General features: G+C 50.2%; 1 protein-coding gene across 3 annotated transcripts in view; it reads right to left on the bottom strand.

The window, feature by feature from the left end:
- Positions 1–24,116, bottom strand: part of BAIAP2L1 (BAR/IMD domain containing adaptor protein 2 like 1) — a 159,298-nt gene that overhangs the window by 71,139 nt on the left and 64,043 nt on the right. Inside the window, exon 1 of one of the 3 annotated variants that reach the window (XM_053276786.1) lies at positions 2,338–2,832. The exons of the other annotated variants lie outside the window; for them this stretch is intronic. Within the exon in view, the coding sequence (XP_053132761.1) occupies positions 2,338–2,388 (51 nt within the window). The 5' untranslated portion in view covers positions 2,389–2,832. Of the gene's footprint in view, positions 1–2,337; positions 2,833–24,116 lie in introns of those variants that run through there. 3 annotated transcript variants of the gene reach the window in all.

The following is a 24,116-nucleotide window of genomic DNA, read 5'->3' as shown; positions in this document are numbered from 1 at the left end:
TAGATCTGAAACTAAAGAGGCAGCCATTTATGCACATCTACCCCAATGGATAATCAGGATACAAATCTAGATTTCCCAGGTTCTAGCCCATTTTCTGGACCATACTGTACTTAATCAACCATTTCAGTCTCACTACTCGAGGCCGAGCCACCTAATGGCGCAGCGGGGAAATGACTTGACTAGCAAGCCAGAGGTTGCCGGTGCTGAAAGGTGAAAGATGCTGAAAGGCATCATCATCTCAGACTGCACGGGAGGAGGCCATGGTCAACCCCTCCTGTATTCTACCAAAGACAACCACAGGGCTCTGTGGGCGCCAGGAGTCGACACCGACCTGACGGCACACTTTGCCTTACTCCAGGCCTGCTCAACTCAGATTCCCAAGGCAAGCTTCCACAAGCAACATCACGTAGAGACTAAAAAGAGGTCATCTTGGATGACTCTTCTTCCTCTCCCTTCCTGAGGGAGAGAATGACCTTGAGGTGCAACTACGTAATTTTGGAGCCTGGACCTAAAGGCCTTTGGAGCCCCCCAACCCCCTGGCTTCAAGTTATGCTTCATTTTTTTAAACCCATAGGTTCTTGAGGGCACAACCCACACCACCCAGGACAGACCAAAGAGGATTTGGGGGCCCCTAGGGGGTGCAGAGGTCCTGGACTTTGGCTCCCAAGTCCACGGGTAAGAGTGCCTCTGCCCTCCTCACTAGATGGCAGGGAGGAGGCTGAGAGAACCAGGTTAAAGGCCCTGAGCTTCTTGGGGAAAAGAGTGGAATACTAAGGCAAGCTGTGATGTTTTGATATGTCGGCTCTGTTTGGCTGCTTCCGCAGCTGCTGCTCTTTTTTAGCTCTGGCTTTAAAGTTTTGCTGATGATTTTCATTGATGACAACAATGACAGCTAGCAGCTTTACGCTTGCCTTTGACCAAGTATGGCGGAGTATAAATGCATAAATACATGAAGGACTAAATTAGTCATCAATCGGTCTCATTGAAATTAAAAAACTTTAGTGATGAACAGTGATGCATTTCAGTAAGTCATGATTAACCAGTCTGGAAGTTGCCCAATATTAATATTAACATTAACATTAGGGAAAGGGAACGACTGAGAAGGCACATGCGATTTCTTCACATACTTCCGCTTAGTTACAACACTGTACAGAATATTACCAGCCACAACTATTTCCCAGCTTGATTTCTCCACCCATCCGTCTGGAAGCTACCCAGCAGAATATACTTTCTTTGGATGAGTGGGGAGAAAAGTCCCCCCCCCAACAGAATTAGCTTGCCCTCCTATTCTCTCCCCCCGCCCACCATTGCTGGATTCCTGTAGAAACTTGAAGGAAAGAGTGCCTCTTGTGTCTGTGTGTATAAAAATAAAAATCAGGTGTGTTTCACATTAATACTCCCATTCTAAACCAATGGAAATGAGTCCATGGGACAGTGCTCTTTGTATTTATATACACTTTTATTTATATATAAAGGAGCACCTGCCCATGGGACTCACTTCTGCTTATGTTCAGAATGGGAGCATTGATGCAAAAAACCACTGGCACTTTAATTTCAGAAGTCTAACATAGGAAACAAAGTCTGCCCACATCAGAAATGCCCTTCTCCTCTCCCACTATAGACAGTCACAGGAGGGAAAGCGTTAACCCACCCCAGAAATGCACTTCGCCCCCTCCAGCATGCCCACCCTACACACAGGCAGACATTCCAATGGGGACAAAGTTTGCCCGCCGCAGAGAGGCACCCTAACCCGCCCCCCCCATGCATGGCCCCCACAAGGCGACTACAACAAATATTTATATCCCGCTGATCAACAAAAGTCCTCAAAGCCGTTCACAGAGGAAAAGAAGGTCGTTACACCATGAATCCGAACAGGGCCCCCTCCTTGCCTGCTACAATGCAGAGATTCCCAGGGAGGGGACACTTTGCCCGCCCGCCCCTCCCGTGAGTATATTCCCAGGGGGGCAAACTCCCCCCCAATGCATCCTGCCCCATCCCCGGCTTTTAACTGAAACTCCATCGTGATTCTGCTTTTCACCCCACACCATCCCCACTTGGGGCCTTGGGGGTTCTCCTAAGGGGAGGGCGACCGCCCAGAGACAGCCCCGCTCAGGCGGGGATACAAGACCGCCAGAGAGAGAGAGAGAAATCCTGCCCTTGGACTACAACGCCCATCACCCCCGGCCACAAAGGAGGCCACGGCGGGGGACCACGGGAGTTGCAGTAGCCCCACACCCCACGGGGGCATCCCCCGCCGCCCCGCAAGCGCAGCCCCCGGCCGCCCCCTGCCCAGCTCCCTCCCCCGGGGGCCGAGGAGGGGCCGCCGCCGCCGCTCACTTTGTAGGTGCTCTCGGTCAGCTTGTTCACTTCCTCGGGGTCCCGAGACATGCTGGCGGCGGCGCGGGCGGGGGACTCCTCTCTCTCCTCTCTTCTCAGCCCGGGACCCGACGGGGCGGCTGCTGCGGCTGCCCGGCCATGGGCGAGCCCCGCGGCCAAGGGGAACGAGGCAGGCGCCCCCCGTCTGCTCAGGAGGCGGCGGCTTGCCCGGCTCTCCTCCTCCTCCTCCCCGGGGCGGCGGCGGCGGCGGCGGCACTGCTGAGCGTGGCGCTGGCTGGGCGCTGCCCTCTCTTCGCTTCCTCCTCCTGCTGCGCCGAGCAAACTGTCAAACTTGTGGAACCAGCCAGCGCGGCCGGCAGCCGCAGGCGGAGCCTGGCGAGGCGCGGCCGCTTGACGTGACGGCCGGGCGGGCCGGGGGAGAGGAGGGGAGAGGCTACCGCCGCAGGAGCTCGGCTTCTGCCCTGCCCCGCCGCGCCCTCCCGCTCACCTGGGGAGCCTCCTCCGCCTCCACCCTCCTGCCCCTCCTCACGTGCTTCTCTAGCGCCCCCCCCCCGCCCTCTCCAGGGTCTCGGCAGCAGCTGGGTCTGGACACGGAGGGAGCTGCCATCGACTGACTGAGTCAGACCTTAGGAAACATAGGCAGCTGCCCTATCCTGAGTCCGACCCTCGGTCCATCTAGCTCAGTATTGTCTGCACAGACTGGCAGCGGCTTCTCCAAGGCTGCAGGCAGGAGTCTCTCTCAGCCCTATCTTGGAGATGCTGCCAGGCAGGGAACTTGGAACCTTCTGCTCTTCCCAGAGCGGCTCCATCCCCTGAGGGGAACAACTTTCAGTGCTCACACATCAAGTCTCCCATTCATATGCAACCAGGGCAGACCCTGCTTAGCTCAGGGGACAAGTCATGCTTGCTACCCCAAGACCAGCTCTCTTCTTCTAAGCTAACCTTGGGTCTGCTAGCTCAGTAGTACCGTCAGCCCAGGCTGGCAGCGGCTCCCCCACACACCCTCCATCCTTCCCTGCCTTTCAGATTCATTGCTCTCCTTCGCATGCCAGCGGATCTCTTTTATTTTCACACCGCTTTATACTTTTCTGTGTTTGACGTGGATGGAGAGTTGCACCTAGAGAGGTTGCATCCTGGTTTTGTTGCTACTTGTATCGATCTCCCCACCACTTCGAGGATGGCGTCTTACTCTAATCAGGTTGGATCTTATTCATCAGGGTTGTAGCTTATGGGTCATAATTTTACCCTTGTTTTGCCTTATTTTGCTGCTAGCCACCCCACAGTCTTCAGAGTTGTCTTTCATGAAGGCTCATTTTATAATCTATTGATTTGCAGCAATTTGGTTGTCCCTGAAGTCACCCTAAGTGGCACAGCGGGGAATTGCTTGACCAACAAGCAGAAGGTTGCCAGTTCGAATCCCTGCTACTATATCGGGCAGCCGCAATATAGGGAGATGGCACACTTGACCTTTGCCTGCAACTCCCTAATAAGTGTATTTACTGCTGCACCTTAATGCAGCAACTTCTCTGGAATTTGTTCTTATCTTGTATTCAGCTGAACTGCAAACAGAAATCTGACAGGGCTGCCTGTACCTTTTGCTCTTCATGGCTTTCTGTTGATATCCCCCCCCCCCCCGTTCCCATGTTCTCCTGGGTGAGATATATACAAAACAAGTGCCGCTAATGCAGTAGGCTCTAATTCCACTACTAGGGATGTGCACAAACCGGTTCGGAGGCCCTTTTACAGACCTCCAAACCAGTTCGAACGTCCAGCAGTTTGACGGTGTGGGGGGGGTACCTTTAAGGAGCAGGGAAGGTGCTCTTACATGCCCCCCACCACGTTTCCCCTGCCCGTGCTGTGTTTAAAAATGGTTCCGCGGGGAAACACACCAGCAGGGATTCGAACTGGCAACCTCTTGCTCTCTAGGCAAGCTACTTCCCCCCTGCTGTAAGGTGGACCTTACTAGGGAGTTAGTTCCCAGTAAATATGTTAGGGATTGTGCTGTTATTCTCTTGCGGCAAAATATTTACTTAACATATTGTGTATCCCATCCCTCCCTTACAAAACAGCTTGGAACAATGAAACTAATAAAACAATGCAATTCATTGAAATTAATGCAGTTTAAAAATTAATAAATCAGAACTGATAATGAAGACACTGAAGTGGTGGAGAGCTTCTGTCTTTTAGGATTGACCATCAACAGTAAAGGATCCAGCAGTCAAGAAATATGCTGCAGACTAGTACTTGGAAAGGATATTTCGATGCCGTGATGTCTGTACCTACAAAGACTAGAATCGTTCGGACCATGGTTTTTCCCATGACACTCTATGGATGCGAAAGTATTGACACTTTTGAATTTGGTGCTGGAGAAGACCTTTGAGGAGACCATGGACAGCCAGGAAAACAAAGAAATGGATGCTAGAACAAATCAATCCAGAATTTTCACTCGAGGCGCAAATGACCAGGCAAACTATCCTACTTGGGACACATTATGCGAAGACCCAGCTCCCTTGAGAAGTCCATCATGCTGGGGAAAGTGGAAGGGAAGAGAAGAAGAGGATGACCAAGGTGGATGGACTCGATCACGACAGCAATGAATTCACCACTGAGAGACCTGAAAGGCCAAGCTGAAGACAGATCATCCTGGAGAGAATCTGTCTATGTGGTTTCTAAGAGTTGACACTGACTTGATGGCACTTAATCAATCAAAAATTAATAAACACATTAATATTTATTAATGCATATTAATATCTATTTATCAATACAGAATTGATACAATTTGTTTTAAAAAACAACAAATCCAAGCCCTACTAGAGACAGACAAAAATAAACCGTAAAATGCTTCTCTAAAAAGAAGAGTCTTCTTTAAGTGTATCTTAAAGGCTCTGAGGGAGGAAGATACTTCCTCCCTCCGTTGGACTACAATCCATGCTTACTCCACAATAAACTTCATTGGCTTCTGAGCCAGCAGCAAACCCAGGATTGTGCTGTATGGAGGGTTATCCTCCAGTGGCTGGCTGGCAGGCTGGCTATCTATCTCTCCATCCATCCATACACATACACACAGAGAGAGGAGTGTATGGCTATAAAAAGCAAGAGGTTCCACCACCTGTGACATTTCTAGGGAAAGTTCAAAGGTACTGCAGTGAATTAAGGTGATGGATGCCAGCTGGACAACTCAATTCTTAGGCAGATCACAAGGTTCATGGTGCAGGCCTGGAGATGTTTCTGAATGAAGCGTTAATGGCCCTAACAGAGGAAGCCATTAAGAATCCTATAAGATGCAAACACCCTTCACCTGATGGGAGCGGCTGATGTGCAAAGGTGTGGTGACTCATGCTTTCTCCCCCCCCCCCACACCAGGTGTGTGCTTTGTTCAGTGAATCAGGCAACTCCTGTGTGTGGGGCAGAGTGAGTTGGGGGAAATCCAGTGGAGACGCTCTGGGAAGAACGGGAAGCACCTTGCAGGGCTGGGAAGGCTGGCTCTCTGGAGCCTGATGTAGATAGATAGATAGATAAATCTTTATTGTCATTGTCCTGTGCAGAACAACGAGATTGAAAAGAATCCACAACCACTACTACAGGACCTAACAAGAATAATCTAAACATATACCCATATGCCCCCCTCCCATCAACCCACTAAAAACCCACTAAAAAAACTCTAAAAACTAAATACAAAAAACCCCTCAGAAGCTGTGTTTTGCTGCGTTCAAAGCTGAGACTGCTTTTGGGTAAAAGCTACTCCTCAAGCGGCTGGTCCTGGTCTTTAAGACCCTATACCTCCTTCTCGAAGGCAGAAGCTGAAAAAGATCATTTCCAGGGTGCGTGGGATCCTGCGCTATCGCTACAGCTTTATTATAACACCTAGTGGCATAGATTTGATCTAAGGTAGGAAGAGTACACCCAATTATTTTCTCCGCAGTCGGAGAAAATAACCCGTTTTTGATTCGCAGCAGTGTCCTGTTATTTCAGCCCTGCCTAATACCTGGCATGCATATGTGTAAATAAACCGAAGGTCACAAGGACACCACAAGCCTTCAGTGATCTCCAAAGGAAGCCAGAATCCAAGCAGGGCTGCACCCTGGGAGCGTCACACTGCTCAAGGAAGTGGGGAGCGTAGATCACTAGAAGTACAAAGTCTGAAGGAGTCGAGAGTAGCAGCAGCCAGAGGGACCCAGAGGGAGGGGCCTTCTGCCCAGTCAGACCCTGGGTCTATCGAGCGCAGCGTTGTCAACACTGACTGGGTGTTTTCCACACATGGCTTTTTGCTCCCATCTCCTCCAGCATGGAGGGGGCGCGTTCACATATCGGCCAGATTTACCCTGAAGGCCCTGCAAGCTGTCGGGGAGACCTTCACACACGATTCGGGTTTTTCATTGTGCGTTAGAGACTAGTCCGATTTATATCCAGGATAAAAAAGAATCCACTTTTTGCATTGGTTTTGGGGGGCAACTCTGACCCCGCAGTAAAAAGCCTTGTAGGAAACTTGCGGTAAAGCCTGCTGTGTGCAAAACGGCTGCTCTCTGAGGTCGCAGGCAGGAGTTTCTCCCAGCCCTACCTGGAGATGCTGCCAGGCAGGAAGTGACTTCTGCATGCTAGGCCAACACCCTAGGCCTGAGCTATGGCCTCATCCCTGTGGGCAATTGCTCCTGTGTGTATGGTGTTGTACACTTGCACAAGTGCTGAGCGTAACCTGTGAATAGGGTTATAGGCTGCAACAACAAACCTATAAAACAATGAGAAAAATGCACACCAAACAGTACAATGTGGCAAAAAGGTCCCAGGGTTAGAGTCCACTTTGATGACTTAAAAGTAAGTCCCACTGAATTCAGAGGGGCTGCCTCTCAGTTAGGTCGAGAGGTTTGCTGTGCAATCCTAGGCAGGTCTGTTTCTAAGTGAGGCCCCACTGTCTTCAGAAGGGCCGGCTGTCTAGCCAGCACGCTTAGGATTGCACTGCAGCCTTGCTCTTCAAGGTCTGCAAGAGTCTTTTATGTGTTCGGGATAATCTCATGAACTGAAAATGTTCCTCAGGAAAGGAGGCCGAGGAATGCTGAGGACTGCTCAGACTTGTTCCAGCGGCCTGTGCCAGGAAAACACAACAATTGCTGCAGACAGAGGGAAGATCCATATTATACTCCCGGTGGGGAGGTTGTGCTTTTCTCCTGCTCCGAAACAAGGGATTGCTTGGTAGGTTCGCACATGCCTGCTCTTCATTGCGAGTGGCCATCAGTATTTGGGTGATGCTCGCGTGGGAATGGATGTCAGAGAGAGAGAGAGAGAGAGTGAGAGCGAGCGAGAGAGAGCGCACTTGCATCTCATCCCAAAGCAGAAGGGCTTTTCAAGAGAGTCTGTCTGCTCATGCATTCAGCGGCGAGATCAGAGGATGCACGTGCTCTGGCAGGATGAGGCAGGTGTGAAGGGCAGAGCAGACTAGTGTGTGAAGTGGTGAGGAGACCGGACTCTGATTCAGAAGCTGTGCCAGCTTAAGATCTCTGTGCACCTGAGGCAGGGTGCTGGATGCTTCCCGCCCAGCCGCCCCCACTCCAGGAGTGCATCCTGCCGCCTCGTTAGCCCCTCAACAATCTGCTGCATGGGCCACGCTGGGCGCTTTCCAGATGGGACCCTGCAACGGGGTCACATCAGATCTCGGAAGTGTGCTTCCACACTCCCTGTGTTGTGACACCGCAGTCCCTACGCGGAGAGCAGGGTGCCGTGCACATTGCCAATGCCTTGTCTCGGATTTAATCGCTGCGATATAGAGCGAGGACGTCGTATATCCGGTGTAAAAAGGTTGCTGTTTTTTCAGGTCGTTAGTTGCTGCAAGACTGCTCCCCCTGCTGGTTACGCCCCAAATGTGACTTGCCTGAACGGAGGCATTTTGCTGCTGTTGAGCAGCTAGTCTGGAAAGCGCCCTGGTCATGAGGTCCCTGGTACAGTTCGAACCTCTGCCAGCAATTTGCTAAGGGACATAAGAACAGCCCTGCTGGATCAGGCCCATGGCCCATCCAGTCCAGCATCCTGTTTCCCACATGGCCCAGCAGATGCCTCTGAGAAGCCCACAGAGATGAATGGATAAAGGCAGGTCCTCTCTCCTGCTGTTGCTCCCCTGCAACCGGTATTTAGAGGCACCTTGCCTCCGAGGCTGAAGGTGGCCTCTAGCCACCAGACTAGTAGCCACTGTAGACCTGTCCTCCCTGTATTTATCTAAGCCCCCCTTAAAGCTATCCAGATCAGTAGCCATGACCACATCCTTGGCAGAGAATTCCATAGGTTAATGATGCGCGGTGTGAAAAAGCACCTCCTTTTCTCGGTCTTAAATTTCCTGACCTTCCATTTCACGGGATGACCCCTGGATCTAGTGTTGCAAGAGAGAAGGAGAAACATTTCTCTCTGCTCCATGCATAATTGTAGACACCTCTATTGTGTCTCCTCATAGTTGCCTCTTTCCCAAACTAAAAATGGGCATCACACAAGATCTGTGATGGGACCTCCTGGACTGTGTGATAAGCAGTGACTGGGGCGGGGGGCTCCCCTCCCCCACCTCATTCAGCAGCTGGCAATACTGGTCTCTGAAGCCCTTCCGGCCAGGCAAGCATCTAGATCTGGGAGTGTGTGTGGGGTGGGTGGGCGGGCTGTGGTGTGCCCTCTAATTTTATTGCCATATTTGAACAGGAGCATTCCCAGATGGGTTTTTATTAGCTGTACCCCTACTAATTGAGCAAAGAGATGCCTTTTAAAGATTCTCTTTAAAATAATTCTCTTATACTTCTTATAAGAGTGATTCTCTTATATATAACAGGGGGAGAGCAACTGGCCCTATCCATCCCCAGCATAGCATCCCTCCAGTGGCTGTTGCTGGTATCTGCCTTATGTTTCTTTTTAGATTGTGAGCCCTTTGGGGACAGGGGGTCATCTTATTTATGTATTATTTATTTTTCTATGTAAACCGCTTTGGGAACTTTAGTTGGAGAGCGGCATAGAAATATTCGTCGTCGTCGTCATAGTAGTTTGCTTCTCCACCAGAATGGAGGGTGTATGTTCGCACATCAGCCAGATTCACACCAAAGGCCATCCGAGATATTGGGGAGCACTTCACTCACGATTTGGGGGTTTCATTGTGCATTAGAGCCTAGTCCGGTTTATGTCTGGGTTAGCCCAATTTTTGCGTCAATTTCTCTCTCTTCCAAATTTGAACTCGCAGTAGAGCCTTGTCGTAAAGCCTGCTGTCTGGAAAAGCTCCAGGCACGCTTTTAATTTTCTCCACATTTTATTATCACACACAACACATTTTATCATCTCCACGACAGCAAATCTCAAGAGAAATTAGATAAGCAGGACATTATGCAATTCAGGAGAACACCGAAGTGCTTTTGGTTAGGATGTTAGCACTGTTCCGAGGAAAGCAATCTTTCTGCATTCCCCTTTGGAGAAGACAACTAATACAAGCGGGCGCAGCTCCTTTGTTCCTCAATGACTTTTCTGCAGTAGTTGGCTGAAAAGCAAACCCTAGCCTATTCATATGAGTGGCACACGGTGCAACCCTTTGCCGGTCTCCTCAGAAGAGAGTCCCAGTGAGTTCAGTGGGGCTTAGCTCCAGGTAATGGGCCTAGAACCGCAGCCTGGATCAATGCTTTCGTCCGTTAAATCTGCATAAATAAATTTTAAACCTGCTGCCCTGTTAATTGTGGAAAGCTTTTCCATCGATCAAAAGGTGTCTAATGGATTAATCTAACCAATTAGTTGACTAAATGTGGAGCAACCCGCTTTCTCATTTCCCATGGCGAGAAAGCATCCCATGGGCAGATGGTTGCACATTGTAGAAGATATTAATGCTCTCCCTTACTAAGCGCTTGTGTATGTATTGATCCCATTTGTTTGAATAGCTTTTCTCCCCCAAGCATTGCTGCTTAAGAATATAACATAAGAGTCTTATTGGATCAGGCCCAAGGCCTCTCTAGTTCAGCATCTTGTTTCCCCCATGGCCCAGCAGATGAGAAGCCCACAGAGATGGAGGGATCAAGGCAGGCCCTCTCTCCTCCTGCTGTTGCTCCCCTGCAACTGGTATCTTAGCAGCAGCTTGCCTTTGAGGCTGGAGGTGGCCCAAAGCCGTTAGGATTAGTAGCCATTGACAGACGAGTTATTTCCGTATCTTGGAGTGTTACATCGACACAGCAAACATTATAAAATCGCCCTGCTGTAGCTGTGTACAGTGACATGAAGGGGGAGGAAGTCCCGCCCCTGCTGCGTCAATCACTCTCGCGCCCCCCTGCCACTCACGCTTACAGAGGGGCTTCTCTGAAGAGCCCCCTTCCCCATTATGGCGGGTTCTTCCATGATTGCAAGGCTGGATCAAGGAAGTGCCCTGCCCTCCCAGGGAGGGCGCTTTAGACAAGCCCCTCTGTAAGCATGAGTGGTGGGTGGGGCATGAGGGTGATTGACATGGAGGGGGCGGGGCCAGTGGTCCCTCTAAGGCATGCGCATGTGCATGCGCGCGCACACACTTTTCTGATGCCTGCTCAGTTAATCTTAGATCCCGCTCAGACGGAGTCAGGAAGGTCCCACTCTGAACATACGTGCGTGCACACTCGCTTGATACTGCCGCCCAGAACAGAACTCAGATGGAGTTCCACACTCAGATGGAAAAAGTTAAGAGAGAACGTTGGGCCGGAGCCTCCCTCCCCTTTCCCCCCACTGTGCACAACTACCGCGGTGTGATTGTATACTGTCTGAATCAGGCTGTGCTGTGGTCTGCAGCGTTACACGGCGGAGTGTAATGTTGCGCTGTTGTGCAAAAAAAGCCACAAATGGAGTTGCGCAGCTGTCATACTCACTGTCGTCACACAACATGTTATTTTGTGCCCATGAGAACATAAGAACATCCCTTCTGGATCGGGCCCAAGGAGGCCCATCTAGTCCAGCATCCTGTTTCAAACAGTGGCCCACCAGATGCCGCTGGAAGCCACAGGCCACAGGCCTGCAAGCCAAGCCAAGCAACAGCTCTCTTGCGCAAGTGTCCAAACATTACGCTCCACCACTTGGGTCATGCAGCAGGTCACCCCCCCTCAAACGAGCATCCTGCCATGGAGGTCTCTTAAAAAGGCTGAGCAGGCTTGGACTAGCCCACAGGGCAACAGGGCATATTCCCGGTGTGCCCCACCCGTGGGATGCCCTTGCGCCCTGCTGCGCTCGGCAGCAATGAATACTCCTACCCTTAAGCACCCATTCTGCTCAAAACCCAACGCCCTCCCCACATACACCCCATCGCCCTCTCAGTTCCCCCAGTCCGGCTCTGAAAGGCTCTGCTCTGACCTTGCAGAGTGCTAGCTAGCGCCACATCTGTGCCACCGGGCGGCTTTCAGGGACTCCGGGGGAAATCTGCCCAGTATGTGAATGCAGACCCTCCATTCCGGAGGAGGAGATGCGAGCGAAAGGGCTTCAAAAGAGCCCTCCCAGAGCTCCAGATCAGATGCCTCCAAGTGCATTGCCAAGTGCGCATTTAGCAACACACTTGGTGTGACACAGAGGCATGCCTCAGCAAGCTGGAAGGCTGTTATGCCTTTAGCTGGTGTGGGAAGCGGGACAGAAGCAGACTCAGATGGGCTCCTGGCAGGCACACTCTTCTCCCAGCCCCAAACAGCCAGCCCCACTTCTCATAAAATATGTTGCACCTTGGCCTCCTCCTCCTCCAGTGCTGGACAAGCTCAGTCCTTTGGCTGTTGCGTGGAGAGTCACATGAGGCAAACAAGAACAATTGGACTTAAGACTCTTTCACTTCCGGGAGGAGATGGCTATCGGGTTTCAGGAACTGTAAAAGTTAATTGTTTCCAAGGATGAGCAGCTATTCCCATCTTCACTGTTGCCTTCACTTTTCTGTGCGGTGTGAGCATGCCACTGATGGCACAGCACCTGATCTGGTGGGGCGGAAGGAGAATTACAAACTGTCCCAATGTCGCTTATTTATTACATTTGTACTCTGGTCCTCTTGCCAAGGGCTAATTGCTGCTTTTGTGTGGTTCCTAGCTGGTTTCTCATCCAGGCGGCTTCCAGAGACAGGCCTGCTTAGCAACAGCAGCAGCAGATTTATATCATGTGCGCCTTCAGACCATCCTCTGGGATATTGACAAGCATCTGCTTTATCACTGTTGGTCTGAATATTCAAGTCTCTGCTGAAAGTCTCTCAATGGATTGAATACCCATTTGAGGATACGAATTGTCCTCCGGAATGGTGCTATACATTCTTGTAAAGGCTGTAAGAACTCGGCTCTTCTTTCTCCCTAAAAACAGGATTCAGGCATTTACCTGAATCCAAGACTAGCCCCACCCTCCCATTTTTGTGATATTAGAAACCAGTGGTTCGTCTTAAATTCAGAGTCCTGTTCCTTTCGAGGAAATGCAGGTCTAACTTCTAGTTTTGAAGGGAGTTGTCTTAAATTCAGAGTTGTCTTTGATTCAGAGAAATACATTATAAAACAGCATGTACGAGAGAGAGAGAGAGAGAGAGAGAGAGAAACTTAATTCAGCAGTGGCTTGTCCTAAAGAACCAGGGGGATGCCAAAGGAGGTGTAGCTGCCTCTGCTTTCCAGAGCTTCGTTTGCTCCTCTCTCTCCCATCCAGCCCTGCCCTGGCATTAACAAAAGCTGCACTGCCTGCAGGCTGGCCATCCATCAGGTACAGCTGGGTGTCAGGCACTGACAGCCTGCAGGCCGTGTGCAGGGCGAGAGAGAGAGAGAGAGAGAAGAGAGGAGAGAGAGAGAGAGGAGAGAGAGAGAGGAGCAAATGGAGTTTCCTTTGGTGCTCCTCCCCCCCCCCCATTAGGACAAGCCTCTCCCGCCTCAGTCCTACGCTTGATGTGGGAGCCTTGCAAGGTTCGCTTAAGTATTTTGAGCCGTGATGTTGCACTGATATTAGGGTCATGCCCTGGAAGGCTTATGGATTAGCTTCCTGATGCACAGTCCCCCTCCCACACTGGTCTGCCCTGACCTCAGCAGTCTTTGTCAGAGACCCTTCCTCAGCCAGGTGCCATCTGGGCACCTTGCATCCTTTTTCTGGACGGCACCCCCATATGCCGGCTCTGACGGAGAGGGACAAGAGTGCGCAGTATCCCTGCTCCTTTCCCAGTCTCAGGCAGAAATTGGAAGCCCAGTCCCATCACATATGTGCATGCCATTTAAAAAGGCTTATATGCCCGTGCATTTGCTCCATGGGAAACAGTACATTGAGTACACAGTGTAACGTACGACGTGGTCCTTAAGCACATGCTGATGAGATAGGCTAGATAAGGCTCTCAGACCGTAGTAATAACAGTCCTTTCTAGAGTGCTTTTGGACTCCATTCAGAGCACTCCAGAGATATCAGCTGCCAATCCTTAACAACAACTGTTGAAGCTTGGTTCTTGCAGATAAGGTGGTGAACTTGTCCACAAGCTGCACCACACTTCAGGTTGCAGGCGGAGGCCTTTGTGATGGAAGGTTCTTCCACAGAAAAAGAGACCTGCACATGGAAAGCTACAGTAGCTGTTCAGGGCTATGCTAGAAGCCTTCTCCTTGAGATCAAATAGGCTTGTCCGCACAGTCCAGATCAGGGTAGGACCGCTAGCCCGATTTTGCCTGATTGTGAGAATAGCCGCATTATATTTTGTTGTTAGGATACTAATTGTTTTAATTCATGACCTAAGACTGCTTATGTTCAGCAGCATCATGTTTCTTTTTCTTTATGTTACTTGTAGGACAGATTCACATCCACTTGATTCATCCACTTGATAGACAATACAAAGGAATTGCCCTGCAAATTAATATCAACCAACACATCTTGTCCAAGGCAATTCTGAATTCTGTGAATTCTATTCACACAATGCAGAACACAATAGCAAATTGTATTTATGTATGCTTTTATTTAAAGGGATTTTTAAGCTACAAAAAGGGATTTTAAGGGATTTTTAAGCAGTCAGATTTCCAGGTGATTTACAAAGGGATGGTTGTGGAATAACAGGGCAATGCAATTACAATTTTAAAATACAAATGTCCAAAAAACAATTAAAACTGCAGTTCAAATTTTAAAAATCAGGGAGAATAACATGTATTTGCCTGGCACAAAAAGAATAATAAGATGCACACCAGGTAAGTCTCCCTGGGAAGGGAATTCCATAGGTGGAATTCAGCTGAGAAGATCCTCTCTCCAATCACCACCTGTCCTACCTCAGATAATGGGGGCACTTTGTGGAAAGCCTATGAAGTTGATCTCAGGATATGGGCAGGTTGATGTGGAAGAAAAGATATACTGATTGAACTATATAGGGCTATATAGGGCAGGCTAGCCCAAGGGCCTGGGGGAAGAAGACAGAAGGAGAACAGCTTGGGTGGGGCACTGACTGACTGCTGTCTCTGCCCCTGCCCCACCTTTCCTCAGGTGTGTGTAACATCTCCTTGGGCTGCTGCTGGGGCTTTGGCTGCTGCTGCTGCTATATAGGGCAGGCTAGCCCAAGGGCGCGAGCCTCTTGGCGAGAGCACAAGGGCTCTCTGCCGTGGGGCGAGCTGCCTGAGGACCAGAAGAAGATCTCTCTCCTTCCGCCCTGAAGAGCCATCTTCTCACAATTAAGAAGTCAGCAGGAGACTACGCAAGCCTGGTTTTGTTTTGTTTTTAATTAAGCCAAGAAGCCGTGGTGGGTTAGTCTGGGGAGATGTGTCTGGGGGAGCAAAAAAGTGGGTCTGGAGCGGGGGCGGCAATATCACGGGTAGCGGGCAGAGGGAGGTATGGCGGTGGGAGTTGGGCAGGCCGTTACAGGGGAAAACGGTCCAGGCAATTGAGGCCTGTTCCTTTTTCCGGCCCTTCTCCCAACCCTCTGACCCTAGGGAGCTCTGGGAACACTCCTTCGAGGATTAGGGTGCTGCTGCTGAATGCCAGGTCAGTTAACGCAAAAACATCTCTCATCCACGATCTGATTGTGGATGAGCGTGCTGACCTGGTATGTGTGACGGAGACCTGGTTGGATGTGCTGGGCGGGGTCGGTCTCTCTCAGCTTTGTCCTCCAGGTTTCCAGATCGTGCAGCAGCCCCGCCTCGAGGGTCGGGGAGGAGGCGTTGCAGTCATCTTTCGAGAGACCCTCCCCGTTTCCAGGTGCCCGGTCAGGCAATCTCAGAATTTCGAGTGTTTGTCCTTGAGGGTGGGCCTCCGAGATAGGCTGGGGATTCTGTTGGTGTACCGACCACCCCGCTGCACTTCAGTCTCCCTACCTGAGCTGGCGGGGGTGGTCTCGGAGGTGGCCTTGGGTTCCTCCAGGCTTATTGTTTTGGGGGATTTCAATGTCCACGCTGAGGCCCCCCTAGTGGGTGCGGCTCAGGATTTCACGGCCTCCATGGCAAGCATGGGCCTGTCTCAATTGGTATCGGGCCCTACCCACGTGGCGGGACACACTCTGGATCTGGTTTTTGCCGACCGGGAAATAAATGATCTGGAGGTGGGGGAAATTGAGACCACTCCCTTGTCATGGACAGATCATCACCTGGTGGGGTTTAGTTTGACTGCTCCGTCTGCCCTCTGCAGGGGTGGTGGGCCGATTAAGATGGTCCGCCCCCGGAGGCTTATGGATCCGCTTGGATTCCAGACAGCCCTCGGGGAGTTTCCAGTGTCCAGAGCTGGTGACCCTGTCGAGGCCTTGGTTGATCTCTGGAATGGAGAGATGGCCCGGGCTGTTGACACGGTTGCCCCCAAGCGCCCTCTCCGGCTTGGTGGAGCCCGTTCCGCTCCTTGGTTTTCCTCGGAGCTTAGGGCGATGAAGCAACTCGGACGACGGCTGGAGCGACGCTGGAGGAAGAGTCGTCACGAATCCGATCGAACACGGGCTAGAACCCATTTTAGGGACTACGCCGTGGCGGTGGGGGCGGTGAAGAAACGTTTTTTCTCCGCCTCCATTGCGTCTGCTCAGTGCAGGCAAACAGAGCTGTTTCGTGTGGTGAAAACATTGCTCCACACATCCCCCCGGACAATGGGGGAGGAGCCATCTACAGCTCTTTGTGATCGGTTTGCCTGTCACTTTGCAGATAAAGTCGCTTGCATCCGTGCTGACCTGGACTCCAGAGTTTTGGCAGTTCCGGCAGACGTGCCTTTGGCACCATCTGGTCCCGTTGTGTTGGATTCTTTTTGGTTGGTGCGGCCTGAGGATGTGGACAAGATCCTGGGCAGTGTGCGGGCGACTTCGTGCGCTCTTGACCCTTGCCCTTCATGGCTAATAAAAGCTGCCAGGGAGGGGACAGGCAGATGGCTGGAGGTGATGGTTAATGCTTCATTAAGGGAGGGCAGGATGCCATCGTGCCTCAAGGAGGCGGTGGTAAGACCTCTATTAAAAAAGCCCTCCCTTGATCCCTCCAGCCTGGACAACTATAGACCTGTGTCTAACCTTCCCTTTCTGGGCAAGGTGATGGAGCGTGTGGTGGCGTCCCAGCTGCAGAGGGTCTTGGATGATACGGATTATCTGGACCCTTTTCAATCTGGCTTCCGCCCCGGGTATGGGACTGAGACTGCCTTGGTCGCTCTAGTGGATGACCTACGCCGGGAACTAGACAGGGGGAGTGCGTCCCTGTTGGTTCTGCTGGACCTCTCGGCGGCGTTCGATACCATCGACCATGGTATCCTTCTGGGCCGCCTCTCGAGTATGGGAATCGGAGGCACTGCGTTGCAGTGGTTCCGGTCCTTTCTTGAGGGGAGGGTCCAGAAGGTGGTGCTGGGGGACTACTGCTCGGCCCCGTGGCCGTTGGCCTGTGGGGTCCCGCAGGGTTCGGTCTTGTCCCCCATGCTGTTTAACATCTACATGAAGCCGCTGGGAGAGGTCATCCGGGGATTTGGACTGAGTTGTCAGCAATATGCGGATGACACTCAGCTCTATCTCTCCTTGTCATCTGATCCTAGGGAGGCGGTGGATGTCCTGAACCGGGGACTGGAGGCCGTGATGGGTTGGATGTGGGCTAACAAACTGAAATTGAATCCGGATAAGACGGAGGTGCTGTTGGTCAGTAGGAGAGCCAATCGGGATGTGGAGATTTTACCAGTTCTGGATGGGGTTGCACTCCCCTTGAAGGAACAAGTACGCAGCTTGGGGGTACTACTGGACCCGGCTCTGCTTTTGGAAGCTCAGGTGGAGGCGGTGGCCAGGGGTGCCTTTGCACGGCTTCGGCTGGTGCGCCAGCTGCGTCCCTTTCTCGAGAAGGCAGATCTGGCCACGGTTACCCACGCCTTAGTCACGTCGCGGCTGGATTACTGTAACGCGCTCTACGTGGGGCTGCCCTTGAAGAATATCCGGAAACTGCAGCTAGTGCAAAACGCGGCAGCGAGGGTGTTATCCAGAGCTGCCCGTTGGGAACATATCACCCCCATTTTGAAAGAGCTGCACTGGCTGCCGGTTCGTTTCCGGGTCCAATTCAAGGTGCTGGTTTTGACCTTTAAAGCCCTAAACGGTTTGGGCCCGGGGTATTTGAGGGACCGCCTGCTCCCAAGGGTTGCTGCCCGCTTGACGAGGACATCTGAGGGGGCCCTGCTCCGGGTGCCGACAATGAGAGAGGCCCGGCTGTCGTGCACTCGGGACAGGGCCTTCTCTGTTGCTGCCCCCAGACTCTGGAATGCTCTCCCAGTGATCATTCGCTCCTCGGACTCCATCATGGCTTTTAGAAAGCTTGTAAAGACTTGGCTTTTTACCCAGGCTTTTACATAATCGTTTTTACTGCTGCTTCTGGGTGTTTTTATTTCTTGTATTGTTTTATGCCTGTTTTTATATGTTTTTATACTCTTAGCATGTTGTTTTTATTGTGTTTTTATTGTATGTTTTTAACTTTTGTAAACCGCCTTGGGGCTATATTTTAACGAAAGGCGGTATAAAAATACAAAAATAAATAAATAAAATAAAAAACCAGTAAACACAACAATACCAGTTACAATCCTATATGTGTTTGGAGATTTAAATCCTATTGACTTCAGTGGAACTGCAGCCATATAAATAGACACCTAGATAATTCAGCTGACAATACAAAGGAATTGCCCTGCAAATTAATATCAAAACTTGAGTTTAGAAGTGGTCTTGAAGTAGAAAATCCTTCTGATCGACATAGTCTGCTCTGGAAATTATGACAGCAGTTAGAGCAATGACAGCAATGGCCAGAGGGTGGCATGCTTGATTTATAGAAGAAACTCCAAACCCAGCAGCGCACTTCTTAGTGAGGTGTTATCTTTTTCTCCAAGTACCATGGCAAGAGCTGAGGTGCTCCTACCCCCAGGACTTTGGGGCCAAAGTCCAGGGCCTCCACACACCCCTGGGGGTCCCCAAATCCTCTTTAGTCTGTCCTGGGTGGTGTGGTTGAAATACCACGTTGCCGGCCCGCACTGCACTGGGTGACTGAGTGCAATTGTGACCTGCCGTGGGTGCTTTAGAGACGGTGGGGGCAGGGGGGGGGAGTGGGGAAAGAAATATGTGGCATGGGAATATGTTGTGTTATGTGTTGAAATGTTTCTGCAAATGCCTATTTGCATGAATATACCTGTTTTGTATTTCTACGTCTTGTGAGTTCAGTTGCTGTTTCTGCCCTCAAAAACCCACATGTTAAAAATATTGCATGTGTCATGGTGTGTGTGAAGGAGGGATCATACTTAACTTGCGCCGGAGGGGGGGCAGCTCCAAAGGCCTTTAGGTCCAGGCTCCAAAATTACCTCGGTGTAATTACCTCTGGACAAGAGTGCCACAAACAGAAGTGAAACAAATTTAGCAGAAGAATTCTTTTTTAAAAAGAAAATAAAGTGAATTTGTTTGCAGGAAGTCAAATGTGTCTTTAGTAGTGCCTGTATCAATCATTTCTAAAATAGCTTGCTGACCCACCAATATAGGTTCTCTTAGATGATCATTTACCTCCTCACAGTTAGTAATACTGCTGACCCTGCACTTGTGAACACCACTCTCTAATTTAGTGGTGGTTCCCCTCATTTTTGAGAAGTTTCCTCTTCTGAAGTCCAACGCATCAGTGTTAGACATCCTTGACAATTCTCCACTCACATATATGCTGAATTGGTTCACACTATGGTCACTGCTACCCGATGGTTCTGCAATTCTGACATCTCACACCAGATCCTGAGCACCACACGGGATTAAATTCAAAGTCACCATCTCTCTGGTTGGTTCCGCGACTAACTGTTCTAAGGCACAGTCATTTAGCACATCTAGAAATCTGGACTCTCTGTCATTACCTGTATGTGAATTGACCCAGTCTATGTGTGGGTAGTTGAAGTCACCCATTATTACTGCCCTGTCTCTCTTTGACACCTCTCTTGTTTGTGCAACTCCAGGTCACTCTCAGTGCTTTGATCCAGAGGGCGTTAGCATGTCCCTAGTACCACATTTCCTTTCAGTCCTTGTAATGTTAGCCATAATGATTCTGTGGAGGACTCTGGTCCACCTAGGTTTTCTAGCTTATTGGAATCTATCCCTTCTTTGATATACAGTGCCACTCCTCCCACAACCCTCCCCTCCCTGACCCTTCTATAGAGTTTATATCCAGGAATAATTGTGTCCCACTGGTTCTCACCACTCCACCAGGTTTCTGTTACACCCACTATATCTATGTTTTCATTAGTAACCAAGTACTCTAGCTCACGCATCTTGGCTCGGAGGCTTCTGGCATTGGTATGCAGACCCCTATATGCCAGGTCCCTCACCAGGTGTTGGCATGTGCTTTCCCTCTTACCATCATTTGACCTGTTTGGCAAACTGTCCTGTGTTTCCTTCTGCTCAACTCCTGGCTCTGCTCTGTCCTCTTCTGGTTATCCAGACATAAAGAAGTGGTGTGAGAGGCTCAGGCTCTTCCATCCACTCTTGCCTTTGGTGCTGCTTCTTTAAACTTCCCTGCGCATCAGCAGAGAAGCAAGGAGAGGGGCTATTGAAACTTCGCCACCAGCCCCGTGATCTGATAAGCTTTATTGCTGCCACCGATTGGCAGAGGCGTATCTAGGGAAAATGGCGCCCAGGGCAAGCACTGAAATTGTGCCCCCTGTCCAAACATCTGACACCCATCTTTCAGATAACTTTACCATAATATCAGCTCAAAAATACAAGTCAAGCTCATTAATCTTTTAATATTTCAAAAACTATTTAGCAGTGGACGTAGCCAGACCAAAAAATGCTGGAAAACTACACATTTCAGTATGCGGTGGCTCATGAAATACACAAATACTATGTGGAGGTGTACTTGGAAAACTAAACAGAAGTGCCTGTCTAATTCTCTACTATGTATTGTAGCATCACTATTACATAAGTTTTAAAAATAAATGGAGAATTTGACTATTCCCAGATACTCTGAAAATAATTAAAGGATATGCCGAGTAAACTGTGTCACTGCTTGGAATATATTCTAGTCTTTCAGAAAGACAGTTAAAGGGGAAATGTAAACCCTGCAGTCATTGCCAGCAATACTGACACGTACCAGCTTGTACTTTGCCAAGCCTGGTCTTCATATGCTACAGGATGGGGTGGGAGAGTCCTGCTGTGATAGACTGGACTGTACTATTGTAGAATGGAGGTGGGGAAATCCACTAGGCAAATCTAGGTGGTTGTCTAGGACAGCGATTTTGCGGTGGTGGGAAAATAAACTGAATACAGCACTGCCAATGATTCTTTTTCTCCAGGGGTGGAGCCAACATTGGGACCACGGGTTCAAAGAGCCTGGGCTGTGCCCAATCAGGGGCCACAGCTTGCGGCCTTGACACCCTGCCACGTCTGACATCAGACGTGGGGGTCCTGGTTTAGCTTCCGAGAGGGGGCCGTGCGACCCCCGTTCGGGAGTTAAATGGCTGCTGCATTCACGGCACGGCCAGAAGCGGCTCTTCCCTGGCTTTTAGACCTCTTTGAGACCAGCTCTCCTCTTGTTGCTTGTTGGGAAGAACTAACATTTTACTAGAAAGAGGAGATCCGCAAGGACCACTAGATGGCGAGCAAGCCACACAGACAGAATATGACCGAGGCCCTTTGCTCCTAATGCTCCGCTTGCACAAGGTGTCTCCTCCAAGCTTTTTGTAGTGGTTAACAAGACATGAAAAAGCAGCAGGCTTGGGTGAACTTCTTGTCCTCCACCAGGGGCTTAGCTAGGGGAGAGGAGGCCGTGTTCACCTCTCTCTCTCTGGCGGCCGCTCAGAGTGAGGAAGAAAATGGGGGGGGGGGTGGAGCTGGGGGCCCCTCAAGAGCTGGTGGCCCGTGTTCTTTGAACCCTTTCGCTCAACTATAGCTACACCCCTGTCCTCTGCTATTTCTGGCACACTTTGGTCTTACAAGGAAATGCTTTGAGCTGGATTATCGCCCCTCTAGATATCGGCACCAGCAGGCAAGGGTTCCTCTAGAGAAAGGATACATCACCTTTTGGACTTGCATTCTTACATTATGATTCAGTCCTAGCTGTGCAGACATTACAGGTCACAGGAGTGGCTGAGTCCTGTGAATGGGGTGATGGGGTGAAGAGAGAGATGTCAGGAGAGGAGAGCTGGTCTTGTGGTAGCAAGCATGACTTGTTCCCTTAGCTAAGCAGGGTCCACCCTGGTTGCATATGAATGGGAGAAGAGGGCGCTTTCCAGACTAGACCCTGCAATGGGGTCAGGGCGCATCTCGGAAGTGTGCTTCCGCACTTCCTGCATCCTGACACTACAGTCCCTACACGGACAGCAGGGCGCCGTTCACATTTCCAATGGCCTGTTGCAAATTTAATTGCTGCGAAATGGAACTACAACGTCGTACATCTGGCATGGAAAAGGTGCTGTTTTTATGGGTTGTTAGTTGCTGCGAGACTGCTCCCCCTGCTGTTTATGTTCCAAATGCAACCTGCCCGAATGGAGGCATTCTGCTACTAATGAGCAGCTAGTCTATAAAGCACCTAGAAGTGTGAGGACTGTAAGATCTTCCCCTCAGGGGATGGAGCCGCTCTGGGAAGAGCAGAAGGTTCCAAGTTCCCTCCCTGGCAGCATCTCCAAGATTGGGCCGAGAGAGACTCCTGCCTGCAACCTTGGAGAAGCCGCTGCCGGTCTGTGAAGACAATACTGAACTAAATAGACCAACGGTCTGACTCAGTATATGGCAGCTTCCTATGTTCCTAACAGAATTCTCAGAAAACACAGTAGGAACCAGGGCATAACAAGGCTGAATTGGGCCCAGGGACAGAAAATGAAGATGGACCCCTTGCCCCCGCCCCCCGCCGCCTTTCTCCCCTCCCCCACCATCTTTGCTGCAGATCTCCTATATGGACATGGTGAAAAACAAAATGCCTTTTCTTTTGCTATGCAAATAATATCTCACACTCCAGTCAGGAGCCAGCAGCCTTCCAGTAATGAATTGCCTCCTTTGCTAAGCAGGGTCTGCCCTGGTTCGCATTGCACAGGGCACTACATGTGAGCACTGCCTATTGTAAGCTATGCCTTAGGGGATGCGGCCGCTCTGGGAAGAGCATCTGACTGCTTGCATGCAGAAGGGTCCAAGTTCCCTCCCTGGCAGCATCTCCAAGATTGGGCTGAGAGAGACTCCTGCCTGCAACCTCGGAGAAGCCGCTGCCAGTCTGTGTAGACAATACTGAGCGGGACCAAAGGTCTGACTCAGTAGAAGACAGTTTCCTATGTTCATATGCTACTGCTACTACTTTCCAACAGAAGTTCTCAAAGTGCTTTGCCTAGAAAAATAAGAAGTAAATAAAAAGATGGTTCCCTGTCCCCAAAAGGCTCACAATCGTAAAGTAAATATAAGGGAGACACCAGCAAAAAGCACTGGAGGGGCTCTCCCCCCCCCAGCCCTTCCCATTCTCAAGGGCCAAACGAGTCCTAGGGACTGCAACACCCCTTCTGGGACAGTGGCATTCTCCATAATGTGCATAAAGGTGTCCTTGATTATTTTTCAAACTTCTGAAATGAAGATGAATATAACCTTCATAAGGTCAGTCTAAAAGTCACTGCTCTTGTTCAACTGTGAATAAAAGGCAGAGATGGTGATACGACTGCGAGGAAGGATAATGATGATAAATAATTTGTATCGGGATCGTACTTGGAGATGCCACTCAGAGAGGATAGCTTCCCTACTGTGGTGGGCCCTGTGCACATCCATAATGAAAGAGTGTTCTTCTTTCTCCAAAGGAACTCGCTGCATATTCCAGCTCCGCTAATCTTTAATTGGTTTTAAAACTGTATAGATTATTTATATCTCAGATGACATTCTAAGGTTTTCTGTGGGTGAAGTTGACAAAGGGTGATAAATCCTTTATATTGTAAATACTTTTCTGTGGGAAATTAATTAAACCTTCTGTGCAGCTGAATGGGAAATGCAGCAATAAATATGCTCAAAAACAAACCTACGTGATTCCCCCGTCCCATTTCTTGTGAGAGGCAAGTGAGAAATTGCCCATCCCTCTCACTGCTAATCAGAGGGAGGAATCTGTTTTTGGTCTCGCTTCTGTCGGAGATATGTTTGGCAGTGACTTGCCCAGGTCTGGGCCTTCTAGGTGTTGGCCCCTGGATTGTGGAACTCCCTCCTCTCTGAGATTCGGCAGGCCAATTCTATCATTTCCTTTCACTATCAGAGTAAAACTCAGTGGCATAAAAGGGCATTTTGGCCATAGGGACATATGAAGCTGTCTTATATCGAGTCAGATCATTGGTCCATCAAGCTCAGAACTGAGGTCATTCACACAAGCAAAAACTGTGTTCTACCCAGGTTTGGGAGCGGTGTGTGCTCCCAATTTTCAGTTGTATGGAAAGCAAGGTAGGAGGTAAACCTGGGTAGA

The sequence above is a fragment of the Hemicordylus capensis genome, chromosome 13 (assembly GCF_027244095.1).
Source record: "Hemicordylus capensis ecotype Gifberg chromosome 13, rHemCap1.1.pri, whole genome shotgun sequence".
NCBI classification, from domain to species: domain Eukaryota; kingdom Metazoa; phylum Chordata; class Lepidosauria; order Squamata; family Cordylidae; genus Hemicordylus; species Hemicordylus capensis.
This window is presented reverse-complemented; position numbering and strand designations above follow the sequence as displayed.